Source organism: Enhydra lutris, unplaced genomic scaffold (assembly GCF_002288905.1).
Source record: "Enhydra lutris kenyoni isolate GAN:26980312 unplaced genomic scaffold, ASM228890v2 scaffoldscaffold60, whole genome shotgun sequence".
Lineage (NCBI taxonomy): Eukaryota > Metazoa > Chordata > Mammalia > Carnivora > Mustelidae > Enhydra > Enhydra lutris.
In genome coordinates this window covers 4,864,962-4,879,713 of record NW_019154144.1, presented here as the reverse complement: position 1 = coordinate 4,879,713, position 14,752 = coordinate 4,864,962, and the positions used below count along the sequence as shown (strand labels likewise).

The 14,752-nt window shown below is 35.2% G+C and overlaps 1 protein-coding gene and 1 pseudogene across 5 annotated transcripts in view; one reads left to right on the top strand and one right to left on the bottom strand.

Moving 5' to 3' along the window:
- LOC111158551 (PDS5 cohesin associated factor B) overlaps window positions 1-1,859 on the bottom strand; it is a 133,555-nt gene extending 131,696 nt beyond the window's left edge. For 4 of the 5 annotated variants that reach the window (XM_022520649.1, XM_022520652.1, XM_022520650.1 and 1 more), the window contains exon 1: window positions 1,737-1,857. In XM_022520649.1, coding sequence (XP_022376357.1) covers window positions 1,737-1,844 — 108 coding nt within the window. In that variant the 5' untranslated portion in view covers window positions 1,845-1,857. Of the gene's footprint in view, window positions 1-1,736 lie in introns of all 5 variants that reach the window. The other variant, XM_022520648.1, reaches the window with a different exon arrangement.
- Window positions 1,860-6,982: 5,123 nt separating this feature from the next.
- LOC111158533 lies at window positions 6,983-7,973 on the top strand (annotated as a pseudogene).
- Window positions 7,974-14,752: the final 6,779 nt, after the last annotated feature.

Sequence of the window (14,752 nt, the reverse complement as noted above, 5' to 3'; positions counted from 1 at the left end):
AAGAGGCAAAGAAAAAAAAAAAGACCTACATGCAGGAAGCCATTTCTTTTTCTAGAATCTGTTCACAAAGAGAGATTCAGTATATTTTGAATAAAATATTATAGGAAACTCTAGAAATTATATAAATAATAAATAATGACCCTACATGTTAACGGTTTTAATTTATAAAACTCACTCCTGTAATTGTACATATCAAAAATTACTGTCAGCCCACTATTAAATCCTTTTTATATTTCTCTAAGAAGGTTGCTAAAAATAATGGGTAAGTGTAAATTAGGAAAATAAATGAAGAAAAAAGTATATTAGCCAGATTACTGCTAGGCATAAATGTCTAAAAAATAATGAAAACATATTACAAACACTAAATGTGAACACTGTGGAAATCATTCCACCAAAACTAACAACAAAGTTTACACAAGGGCTAGATAATAAGAATTCCTCAAAACCATCTACAACTCAAATGGTGTTATTAAACTCAATTGCTCATGTATAAGTCATCTATTAAAAAAGATGTCTGAGGAAATATCATCTCTAAAAGTCAGGAAATGTTAATCAACTTAGAAGTATAGCTTCTGCATTTAATAGTTTCTTCGTAAACAACAGAGATGTTTACCTATCATTGTTAAAATAAAAACTAATCTGAGGTAATCAAGTATTCACTTCTCTAAAAATTCAACAGGTCAAGAGAACGTACATACAGAGAAAATGAAAAGTGTCACATACAAAGGATATGTAGCTTCACTATTTTTAACAAAATATACACAAGTTCCTAACTAGCACATATCAGTAATTTTAATCTGCTCAAAGGTGTCTTTTCCTTGGAATAAAAAAATCTAATATCTGACATTCTAATATCTTATGCACAAAACTAAGACTTTAGGGGAAATTTATGACTATTGGAGTCCTTTTCTTCTAATAAAAATAAACCATGAAGCAACAACTATAAGACAGTACTTTGCTTTAAAGAGGCTCCAGGATCTTCAATGATTAATTAATGCAGGTTTTCCAGTCTTGAAATAGGGACAAATAATAATGTATCAAGCAAAATTAATGTCTAGGTAGATATAATTTAGAAGGGAAAAAATGCTCAAAAATAAAGAACAGCTCAACTAACTGATAAATCAGCTTAGCATTCTGGTTAGCCACTCTGCTCCTTTAAGCATTTTATAATCACAGGGACCAACCATCACTGCCCTGAAGAAAAGGTAAAATATTGTTCAAACACATATAAAGAGACTGAGCCAGAGACCACTTCATCTATGGAAGGTCACCATCAATCTTGATTCACTGCTACATGTCAGAAGCAGAGACAGAAGCTGAAAGTAAAGCTCTTTAACCTACTCCAAAGTAACTTAAAAGTAAGTAATGCTCAGTACAAAGACTTAAAACTTCCCTTCTCAGATTAAAATGATTGTTGTTTTAAAATAAATGAGATACAGGACAAAGAACTTTTATACAGACAACAATGAATGTAAGAGTACTACAGATTTATTCTTTATACCCAAGTATAGGTGGCCCTAGAAAAGCTTCACCCTTCCAGCTGCTCTCCCATTAACAATAGCCAAGGAAACCCTACAGTTCTTTACCTATTTCCACTCTCCTCAATCCCTTCCCTGCCATTTTTAGCTTTCATTTGCTTTTTTAAGGTGCCCTAACAAAATATAGCCCTATGTGATTTCCATAGGTAACCCCCCACCCTAAACAGATACCCCAAAACATAACATAATTTTACTCACCTTTAACCGTCTCACCATCTCCTCTTTAGATATTTTATCTGAGATTTCCTTGACACCAGGAGGATAAGTAATTTTTCCATCATTGGTTCTTGTCTTTGAATGAGCCATGATGGAAATATTTTCCCCCTAAAACAAGAAAACAATTAGAAGCAAACAAAAAAATTGGCATAAACTAAGTAATAAACATGAAAGGTAACCTGTCCTCCCAACCAAATAATTTATAACTACTTCCTAATTTACAGTATCTCACTTATCTAATTAATGAAAAACATTTTATTAAGCACTTCCACAATTTTTTTCAATTATATTTTCACTTCCATTTCTATTCATTTTAAGTTGAGTGATTTGCACTAACCATCCAACTACATAAACTATAAATAATAGGGGGAAAAAGCCATCCAAAACAAGCTTATTTTTTAAAGCACCACAAATTACTTGTCCCAAACAAAAGAGAATACGGGAATCCAAAGAGGTAAAAGGGGTACTGGAGCATTATATCCACTGACACCCTGAGGGCATTTGCCAACCCTGACAAATCTAGAATTCAGTTTGGTCGTCTTATGAGGCAACAGGGACAGAGGTAAATCTTAACCTGTCAAGATAGAACATCAGAGACCCTCCTGACATCAATACTACCCCACAATACTACCCCAACTCCAGAAAGATAACACCCGCAAAGATAAGCCAGAAATCAGTATGTGCCCATGCCCCCATCAATAGCCACTGGGAAGAGCAGAGCAAGCTGCCTTGGTACTAAGCAGAGCAACGTAATAACAAATGCAGCTAACTGATTTTCAACATGGGCCTGCACATTTGCAATGATTCACATTACCTAAGTTGTCCAGAGAACCTCAAGACATGAATGCAGTGACCCCTGACTGGTAGTACTACCAAGAACCAAATGTAAGTAAAATTCTACACCTCAAAGAATCCCCACCATGAGGTTTCTAGGACAATGAGCATTATCAAGTCAAAAATAATCAAGCACCTAAGGAAACATGACACTATGTGCAAGAATCAGCAGAAATACCAGGCACCAAGACAGAACAAAGACTTCATATATTACAATTCTCAAACAGATTACAAAACTACTGTATTTATTGTTTTAAAGAAATGAAAGTCTAAAATAACTCAAGGAATAATTATAGAGAGCAAACCAGAACAGAAAGTCAAACTTCTAAAAATAAAAATGCAAAAACTAAAATTAAAAACTCAATGGACAAGTTTATTAGCAGATTAGAAAAAGCTATTAAAATTAGTAAACTGGAAGAGAAATCAAAAGAATATAAAGAACAAGAAAGGACAGAAAAGATTAACTTACGATTCATGGAAGTACCAAAAGATAAATGAAGGTAGAGGCCCTATCTGAGTAGAACAGCATAAAATATCAATCCATAAATTCAAGAAGCCAAACAAAATTAAACTCAAAATAATAAGAATTGTAGAAAACAAACAAAACCTTAAAGCAATCATATAACTTTGAAAGGAACAGTTTAAACTTGTATGTCAGCACAATGTAAGCCAGAAGACAACAAAATGTCATCCTCAATGTGGGGAAAGAATATAATTGCAAAGCTAAAGTTTACATCCAAGGAATATAATTTTCAAGAACGGGATGAAAATACAGACAAATTAGCTAAACAAAAATTGGAAGCTATAAGTAAATATAACACTTACAACATTGCTTAGCACTTACAACACTGCTTAGCACATACTATGTACTTTACACTATACATATCTGATATATATAATCAGGTTAAAAAAACAAGATTTTAAAATTTCAATATAAAGAGTTTACATAAAACATTTAAAAATATATGGATATGAGATGCTGAAAGTAAAAGGAGGAGATAATATACCATGCAGACACTAAACACCAATTACAAAATGGGCAAAAGACATGAACAGACATTTGAAGAGGGAATTCAAATGGCAAATAAGCATATGAAAAAGATGTTCAACACCATTAATCATTGGAAAATGCAAATTAAAACCACAATGAGATACCATTATATACTATTAGAATGGCTAAAATAGGAAATAGCAATAACATCAGATATAGCAAGCAAGATGTGAAGAAACTGAATCTAGACACTGCTGGTGGAAATGTAAAATAGTACAACCAATAGCTGAAAATAATCTGGCAGTTTCTCATAAAACTGAACATGCACTTACCAAACAAACCAGCAACTGCACTCTTGGGAATTTTTCCCAAGAAATGAAAGCCAGTGTTTATGCAAATCTATACAGGAATATTTGTAAAAGCCTTATTCATACACCTCAAAACCGGAAGCAATCCAAAGCCCTTCAATGAATAAATGGTTAAACAAACTCTGATAGATCCATACAATGAAATAATACACAGCAATAATAAGAACTTAATGAAACATGCAATAACTTAACTGTCCTTATGCTTATAGGAAAAGCCAATCTCAAAAGGATACACGCTACATGGTTTCATTAATATAATATTCTCAAAATGACAAAACTACAGACATGGAGAACAGATTAGTGGCTGTTGGGGTACACAGATGAGACTAAGAGGTAAGCATTATGGAATTCCTTTATAATTCCGTATCTTGACTGCTATAGTAATGACATGAATCTATATACAGAATCAAACTATACAGAACTACACAGAGACAGAAAGAGAGAGAGAAAAAATATTATGCAAAAACTTAAGAAAACTGAATAAAATCAGTTATCTAATTAACAATATTATATCAGTATCAATTTCCTTATTTGATATTGTACACTTCAGTTACATAATATGTCACCACTGGCAGAAGATGAGGAAGGGTTACAGAATTCTGTGTACTATTTTTTAACTTTACACCTATAGCAAAATAAAAAGGTTTAAAAGCAAAGCAATCAACTGTATTCATATGGATAGCAAATAAAAAGTTTAGAAATGCAATTTACATAGAAAAGCATAAACTATCTACAAGTTAATCTAACAAAAGATGTACTTTTACAGAGAAAAATCATTGGCAGAAATTAAAGAAAACCTAAATAAATGAAGAGATATTATAGACTGGATTGGAAGTTTCAAATACCATAAAGACAGCAAATCTTCCCAGTGTTTACGTAGTCAATATAATCCCAACAAGCCCAAGTTTTGATTTTGAAAGAAACATGGCAAATTTTTTAAAAATTTATATGTAAATGCAAAAGGCCAAAAATAGCAAGCTACTTGAAGAAAAACACTATAAATGAATTTGTTCTCAAATATTAAAACCCACTATAAAGCTACAGTAATCTATTTAGATGATGTAGTACTTACTGGTGCATGGGGGGAGAAAAAGGATCAATGGGAAATATTAGCCTAGAAACAGACCCTTCATGTTTTATACATGAAATTTAATATATGAAAAACAGCAGCAGGGCATATCAGTAAGAAAAAATCAGACAGAACAAAACGAAAAATTCCAAATATTGCCTAACATTTCAATAGTATTAAGTCTTCCAATCCATGAACACTGGATTATCTTTCCATTTATGTCTTATTTCTTTCACCAACATATTACAGTTTTCAGTATACAACTTTGACTTCCTTGGTAAAGTTTACTGCAAAGTAACTTTTTTCTTTTTGATACTATTGTGAAGGAATTCTTTTGTTAATCTCCTTTTCAGAGAGTTCACTGGTAGTATCTCAAAACGTTACTGATTTTTGCATGTTGATTTTGTATCCTGCACCTTAACAGAATTTATTAGTTCTAAAAGTTTTTGTAGGGTCTTTAAGAGTTTTCTACATATAAGATCACATCATCTGTGAACAGGGAAGTTTATTTCTTTTCCAATTTGGATTCCTTTTATTTCTTGCCTTTAATGCCTAAATGCTGGGTAGGACTTCCAGTACCATGCTGAATAGAAGTAAGTGGCAAGAGTAGGCATCCTTGTCTTGTTCTTGACTTTAGAAGAAAACTTCCTATTTTCACCACTGAGAAATGCAAATCAAGAACAAGTTATCACTTCACTCCTGTTGGATGGCCATTATCAAAAAAACCAAAAGCTAACAAGTGTTGACAAAGAGGTGAAAAACAAAGAATTCTTGTACACTGTTGGTGCGAATGTAAAATGATACACCCACTATGGAAAGCAGTATGAAGTTTCCTCAAAAAATTAAATATAGAACTACCAGACGATCCAGCAACCCTGATCCTGGGTATATATACCCCCGAAAAAAAGGAAATCAGTAAGTCCAAGAGGTATCTGCACACCCATCTGCACTGCAGTATTACTCGCAAAAGCCAAAATATAGAAAGAACCCAAATGCTCATCAATAGATGAATGGATGAAGAAAAAGAGGTTTATACATACAACAGAACATTACTCAGGCTTAAAAAGAAGAAAATCCTACCATTTGCAACATGAATGGAACTGAAAGACATGCTGAGTGAAATAAGTCAATCACATAAGGGCAAATACTGCATGATCCCATTTATAGGAGATAACTAAAATAGTCAAACTTAGAAGATACAGAAAACAGAATAGTGGTTGCCAGGAGATGAGAGGAGAAAATGGGGAGTTGTTATTCAATGGGTGTAAAGTTAAGAGTTTTACAATATGATTAAATTCTGAGATGTTCCATACAACATAGCATCTTTAGTTAATACAGTGTTGTACACTTAAGAATTTGTTAAGAGGGTCGATTTCACATTGTGTGTTCTTACAAGGACAAAAAAGCAAAAACACAAGGAAACTTCTGGAAGTGACTGTGTTTACAGCAAGTGACAGCTATGTGGTAATGGTATCATAGGTGTTGCATACAGTGTGTATGTAGTTTTTCTCTCTGTTATCAGTTACAGTTCAATAAACCCATTTTTTAAAGATTTTATTTATTTCACAGAGAGAGAGAGAGCATGTGGGAGGGGCAGAGGGAGAGGGAGAAGCAGGCTCCCCACCAAGCAGGGAACCCAATGTGGAGCTCCATCCCAGGACCCTGGGATCATGACCTGAGCCAAAGGCAGAAGCTTAACCAACTGAGCCACCCAGACACCACAATACTCAGGAAATTTGCCTAAAAATCACTGAATTGTACACTTGAAATAGGTAAAACGTATTAATTTTATGCTATGTAAATCATAGCTCAATAAAGTTTTTAAAAGTTTAAATTTTTTCAAGTTCTGAGACGCTTTAATACTCCCCCTCCAAAAAATGACATCATACCTCTATCTCACAGCTTACACAAAAGGAATTCCAGGTAGATTCATGGACTAAATATAAAAGCAAAATATAAGCTGGAGATGGCAGCAGGACTGGTACGGATGATTTCCACCCACAACAGCCCCTCTAAATTCACCCATCTTGGTGTCACAGCACTCGGAATAATGTTACGAAAGGAAAGATATTTTGCTTCTGCCACTGTGATCTGTAATAGAGCCAGACTGGCTTCCTATTTCCCAGGATTTTGCTTTTTAGTTAAAAGGGTTGTCAATCCCAAAGCACTTTCAACTGCAAGATCTTCAGGTTCTGATGACTCTCATCTGGCCCTTGCACCTCCAGATATATGCTCTCAAACAGTATGGCCTGATGAAGCTCTGGGACCATTTCAACCTCAGAATCAGAGATTCCAGCTTCCTGAGAACATAGGTTTTGATTGTCATCTCAATGGGAGCACATCACAGAAGAAAAGCCAGGTTCGCAAAACTTTACCTAATGTTCTAGCAGAATCTTTATCAAGTGAGACACGAGTCTGTGATGGCACAGTATGTGATTGAATTTCAGTAATAATGCACCTGCTGAACAAGAAATCAGCAGTGCAGAAACTTACTTTGAAAACGCCAGAGTGTGCAATCCAGACATGTCGAGAATTGCTGCAAAGATATTTGAGTCACTGTTTCCAGAAGGAGCTACCAACAAACTAATGATTCTGACTATAACACAGAAAACTAAGAATGATAAGACTGTTTGGAGCAAAGAGGCAGAAAATGAAAGAGAAATGCTTTTAGAAAAGTTCATTAATGGTGCTAAGAAAATTTGCTATGCTCTTCGAGCTCAAAGGTATTGGACTGACTTAACTGACCCATCGTCTGGTTTGGTATACTTTGGAACACTGACAAACAACATTCTTTTTGAGACAGATGAACACTATTGACATTTAGGATTCTCTGTGGGTGATCTTGGCTGCTGTAAAGTGATTCATCATAGGCTCTGGGGTACCCATGTGGTTGAGGAAGTATCTTCACTAATGCAACACTAGACAGCCATTTGATGAAGAAATTAGGTGGAAACTAACAGTAATGTCAATTTATCGGCTATACTATTTGTATGTACCATTTGGGTTGATCTATAAACACTGTGAAAAGCTTCAGTTTCTAAAATTTACTTATTTCTAGGTATTTATTTAGACATTTATGGGTTTACAGCATTGGTAAGTGGCATGTGATTTTTACATCTCAAATGTTTATTCATACTATCACTGAATACATGTTGATCACATCCACATTGTATAGAATGTGATAATTAACATGTAACCAGGACATGATCTCATACTGCTATATCTTCCCTTTACTGGAAAAAACCTCAGTTTTATTTCTCTCTAAAAATAAAACACACATTTTGGGGGGGGGAGCAAAATATAAAACTTTTAGATGATATGGGAGAACAACTACATGACCTCAGGTTAGGAAAAGCAAGAACCAAGGCCATAGCTATGTTCCTTCAGCCAAAGAAGATATTTAGCAAAGGTCCAGAACAAATCATTTCAGGGGAAGGTAAATAAATGTGATAGGATTCCCAGTTTTCCACAGAACCTGGAAGTCAAGAAAGTCTCTGCCTTGCCTTGACAGAAATAAAAGCTGATGCTGACCATTCCTAACAAGAGACAGACAATTATGACCACAGATTGCCACTAAAAAATGTAGACATGGTGCCTCTGTAGAATAAACTCATCCACATAGTCAAAAAATTTGTCACAGTCAAAAATTTGTCAAGTCCTTGTTACTTGCATGATTCTTTAGCAGTGACTATAAGGCAAAATGAATAAGACGGGTCTCAAAAATCTATTCCAAAAAATCCCCCTAAATAATTAAATCACAGTAAATTCTAAAATTATCCTAACAGAAATAACAATCTTAGAAAATACAAGATTGAAAGAAAGCCCACTTCTCTAAGTGAATGGAAATGAAGCTGGTAATAATATACAGAACAAAAAAAGGACTGAGAAGAAACAGTTCAAATGTGTTACTAATCTAGAGAAGAAAGTTCAGAATTTTTACTTAGGATCTAGAAGTGTGACTGAAGGAAAAGGTGGAAGGAAGTAAAGGGAGCTAAGGAGGAAAAGATAAGAGCCAACAAAGGGGCAGGTCTACTCAGTATGCACTTCAGTTTTATAAATAACAGTATTAGAAGCACATCTGAAATACTTCTGTGAATATATATAAGATGTTTCTTCAGAAAAGACATATTTACTGGCTCTTGGCTACCAAGCAAACTCTACGTACCTTAAAAAGTCTCAAGTCTATAAGTCTATGTTTAAGCTTTCCCTGACATCTCCAAGCAGAGCAAGGCTCCACACCCTACAGCTGAAAAACTGAATACATCATAATTAGAATTTATCATATTTAGTGAACTTAGTCTATGTCTATTTCTCTTACTAAAATATCAGCTCTGTAAGCCAAGGACTGTATATCATTTTTATGCTAGTATCTATTACAGAGCCACACACAAAGTAGGCACTCTGGAAATCCTTCCTGAGTGAATGACCAGAACTATTCTAAGAAATGGTGGCTACAACAGGGAATACAACCCAGAGAGAAGCAAAATCAAATACAGTAAAACCAGTTAGGAAACCACTACAAAATTCCAGGGAAGGAGGAGGAGCTGACTATAGGCAGTCATGGGAAAACAAGAAAACAGATTCAAAGACTTATGAATGATTTTTAAAAAGAAGTAGAAAAAAAATAATAGAGAAGTAGAAGATGATTACAAGATTCAAAGCCTTTGTTCCTTGAAAGTCAATTACTTAAACATTTACTGAGAATTTACTTGGGCAATATACCATGCTAGACACTAGAAATGTAATAACAAGCAAAATATATAAAATCTCTGCCCTCATCATAATAGAGATAGGGAAAAAACAGAGAGAGATCAAGTCTCAGGGAAAAAATTTAGTCGAGAAGGCAACTAAAAATGTAGATCTGAAATTTTAGAGAACGTCAAGGGCAGAAAATATATTAGGACCATGTACAGCTCATGTTTTATGAATTTACAAGCTCAATTAAGAAAATGTATAGGATTAGCTAAGACATCAAGACTGAACCCTGAGGAAGTATCTATACTGATATGGGGAGGGGACAGAAGAAAAAGAGAATGTTGTCAGAAAAGGTAAAAAAGCAAAAAATAATTTTTTAAGCCTAGGGAAAAAAAAGTTTGAAGATGAAGGGGTGGCATACAGTGCTCATTATTTCAAAATACACATGACTAAAACATATAAAATGACCTCACCAAATACGGCCTTGGACCTGACAAGGTGATCTTTAAGAAAGAAGTTTCCAGAGAATAATAGGAATAAACACCAAACTGCAACGAAAGAGAAAAAAAGGTGTAAAGAAGAAAGAGGGAGAGGGACCAATGCTGAGGAAGAAGGGAAGGGTACAGGAAATAAACAGGATCTTCAATTGTTATCAGAAATAAAAAATAAGAGGGGCGCCTGGGTGGCTCAGTTGGTTAAGCAGCTGCCTTCGGCTCAGGTCATGATCCCGGCATCCTGGGATCGAGTCCCACATCGGGCTCCTTGCTCGTCAGGGAGCCTGCTTCTCCCTCTGCCTCTGCCTGCCATTCTGTCTGCCTGTGCTCACTCTCTCTCCCTCTCTCTCTCTGACAAATAAATAAAATCTTAAAAAAAAAAAAAAAAAAAGAAATAAAAAATAAGAGATAGTGATATATAGCTGCTCCTCTTAGGTTTAACAGACTGTCAAAGAAATTATCTGACAACTTATTTCATCTCTGTAGGATTACAATTATTTACACTGAAAATGAAAAAATAGTAACTGTACTTAAAAAATAATTTATATAAAATGACCAGTGTCAGAATACATTTCATATACTATATACACTACAGAACTAAGAAAGGACTAATTCCTTTCTCCACTTAAAATGTACACACTTTTTTTTTTTAAGATCTTATTTATTTATTTGAGAGAGAGAATGAGCATAAGAGGGGGGAGAGCACAAGGGAGGAGCGACTCCCTGCTGAGCAGGGAGCCTGTGGAAGGACTCATCCCAGGATCCCAAGATCATGACCTGAGCAAAAGGCAGTCACTTAACCAAACTGAGCCACCAGGCACCCAAAATGTACACACTTTTAATTCCACCAATTTATAGCAAAACCATGATAATCCAGAATTTCCCTCCTTTCAAAGGGTAATGTGAAACAAATACTTTCAGAAAACAGTTTTTACTTTTATTATATGCAACATTTGTTATATTTACATTTTATGTCCAGTATGAACAATAAGTAAAATACAAGAAAATATTCTAATAATAAACAGCTTGTATACTCTTGGAATAAGTTCAAATAAAATGATCATTAGTTAAAGGAAACATATCAGTATTTTTAAAAATCATACTGACAGTTCTAGGAACAACAACAAAAAAGTCAATGGTATTATCATTCTTCATTCTGATATTATCAGATGTAAATAAATGTTAAGATGAAATAAGACTGAAGCAAAAATATCTAAAGTTCCTTTCAGTGAATGCAAAAGAAGAGTAAGGGTAAGAGTAATAGGAATAATCATTTTTAATTGAACTGAAATGAGATAAAGACAGGCATCTGCCATTTTCATGATGAATGTGCTTAAAAATCCAGTATGTGACAAGTTCAGGGTCACAAATAAAATCAAACCATTACTCAAATCCCTACATGGCCATGTTTATTAAGAACTAATTTTCCTCCTGGGACTTTACCAGGTAAAGGTGGAATTAGAAAGAAAATAAGATTTGTAAAGAGTCTGGTAACTGCAGAAGGCAGTCTTCCCACAATCGGTACCTCTTATAACCAGCAGATGGTGCCCTCCATAAAGACAACTCTTCCAGTCCATAGTCCTTACAGAGTATAAGAAGTTAGGCTTATTCTTAGGTCAGGAACAATTAAAAAATTATTGTGAGTATTTTCTAAGAAAATAAAAGACAAATAAATTTTGTCAATTTTCCCTAAGTATATAACCTTAAGGCCACGTTTACATATTTTCCAACTATTCAAACAAAAAGCTGCTTTTTTCCATATACAATGTTACCACTAAGCCACCATGCAACTTGAATTAATCTTTTTTTAAATTCAAATTAAGTCTATTTAATAATTATCCCTATGAGTTCTGGTAAAACAAAGTAATTTTAAATGGTTTAGGAAGTCCTTTCAGAAAGTAACTCCTTCCGTTCATATATTTGGCAATGTTTATTTACAAAAGGTTAAATGTATTTCTTGCCTACATTCTTTTTAAGGACCATCACTCTTACAGAAGGGAATAAAGTTAAACTTAACTGGTTCAAACAGAAAAAAGAGCCCCAGTCCCTAAAACATCTCAAGTAGTACCTGTATCTAACAGTATAGAAAATATAGTTAAATCTCTTTAAAATAGTATTTTTATGGGGCTCAGTGGGTTAAAGCCTCTGCCTTCGGCTCAGGTCATGATCCCAGGGTTCTGGGATCGAGCCCCGCATCGGGCTCTCTGCTCAGCAGGGAGCCTGCTTCCTCCACTCTCTCTCTGCCTGCTTCTCTGTGATCTCCGTCTGTCAAATAAATAAAATCTTTATAAATAAATAAATAAATAAATAAAATAGTATTTTTATATTAATAATGATAGTATCTCTCATTTACTGAATGACTGGTATTTCTCTAGTCAGTCATCAGCTCAATGTCCTATTCAGTGGGAGAATAAAATTACATATTCTTCTATGCACATCAAACCTCATCAACACATTCTTACACAACTCCCCCCTCAAAAAAACTTGCCTCCATTTCACTGAGAAAATAGAAGCTCTAACAAACAGGAACTTCCCTCAGTCTCCCATCACTAATCTACTGGCTCACCTACTGCATTTATACCCATTCTCTCATTCCTTCCTGTTATTAGAAAGTATGTTAACCTTATATCAAAAACAAATCCCTTCACAGGTACACAAAACCCCATCCTCTATAGGTTTATCAAAGACTGACTTCACTAGTTGTCTCCTCTTTCCTCTGCATAAGCATCCTCAGTGTCTACTAGATGCCTTCTCTCAGCACACAATACATTCTGTTCTTCAGTGGAAGGAATACTATAGCTACCTGCTTAGACTACAAATACCCCTCCAGCTACTACCATCTTCTCTCTCAAATTACCTTCACAGCCAAGCTTTGCAAAAAGTATATTTTCTACCTTCACATCTTCAGTTCCCAACTACGTTTCATACTAACAATCTTATTTCCAACACCACCATCACCAGCAATAATGCTTTTGCTGTAATCATTGCAGTGGACTTCAAAAACAGCAACAGATGATTCCCTTCTCTGCATCTACACCCCTGCAATGTGACTCTGTTGCTCCTCCAATCAAGAAGAGTGTTCTTCCAGTCCTTGAATCTGAAACGATCTTATGACTTGATCTAATGGGATCTTTGGCAAGCTCAGCATTTCTGCCTTTGAGGTTACTGACTTGCTCTTGGAACTCTACTAAAGTGCAGAAGCCCAGAAGTTATCCCACTGGAAAATGAGAGGTCCCAGTTATTCTAGCCATGAGCATCAGGAACAAGCCAGCCCCACCCAAACCAGGAGGTGACCACAGACGTATACATGCAGATGCATGAGGAAGCCCAGGTGGGAGATCACTAAGGCTGACTCAGATGAGTAAAACTGCCCAGCTACCACCCAGCTAAGCCAAACTCAACTGTCAACCTGAAGAATCAGGAGCCAAATAAATGGTGGTTGTTTTAAGCTATTATTTTTAGGGTGATTGATTATGCAATGAAAGTCATCACTGACTTGTCGAATCAAATGAACACTTTTCTAATCCTTACTTAATTTCTCAGCAGTATGAAATAGTTGATCAAACCTTCCTTCTTGAATCATTCTTCTCCTTCGGTTTCTACTCTATTTTACCTCTTCCTTATTTTCCTCCTACCTTACTGATCACTCTTGTCTTTGTTGTTTCATTTTCTACACGGGCTCTAAATATTAGTAATTCATCAAAACTCAATTCCGACCCCTTTACTGATGTTTTCTAAAGGAGGCTCCATGCCTAGCATGGAGTCCAAAGCAGGGCTTGAACTCACACCCTGACATCAAGACCTGAGCTGAGATAGTCAAATGCTTCACCTACTGAGCCACCCAGGCACCCCTATTCACTTTTTAACCTATATTTTTTCTCCAGACTTTTGCCCTAAGATTTTTAAAACCTAAAGACTCCAAAATAAAACATACCCTACACTAACTGATCTCTTATGAACGCTGGTCCACATATACAACTAGTTAACATTTCCACTTGGTTTATTCACAAAGGCATGTTGAACTTAAAATTCCCCTAAACAAACTTATCTCCCAACTTTGTCCCCCTCCAAAATAACCTTCCTTCTTCTATATTCTCTCTGTATATGGTGCCTTACAGTACCCAACTTGTTCCTCCCAGAAAACTGGGAGTGGCCCTTTCAACATTTAAAATCAACCAAGTCCTGTAAATGCTACCTGCTAAATATAAATGAAATACACCTTCTTTTGGCCATCATTTCACCACAACTGAATCTAAGCCACCTCCAATTCATTCTTCAAACAGCAGGTAGGATGATCATGGTACATTAATGATCTAATGCACCAAGGTACACTAACCTTCTTAAACAGGTTCCCAATGCCCTTTGAATAAGTTCTAAATATACTAATCTGACCACTTTAATCACTATACTCCTGTCACAACTCTATTTCTTAAAGGGACCAAGCCAAGATCCTTCTCAGTGTGTACTACTCTTTCTGCTTCAAAAACTTTTTCCTCCTGTCGTTCCTTCTCTGATTTTTCAAATCTCATATGTCAATCCTGTACGCT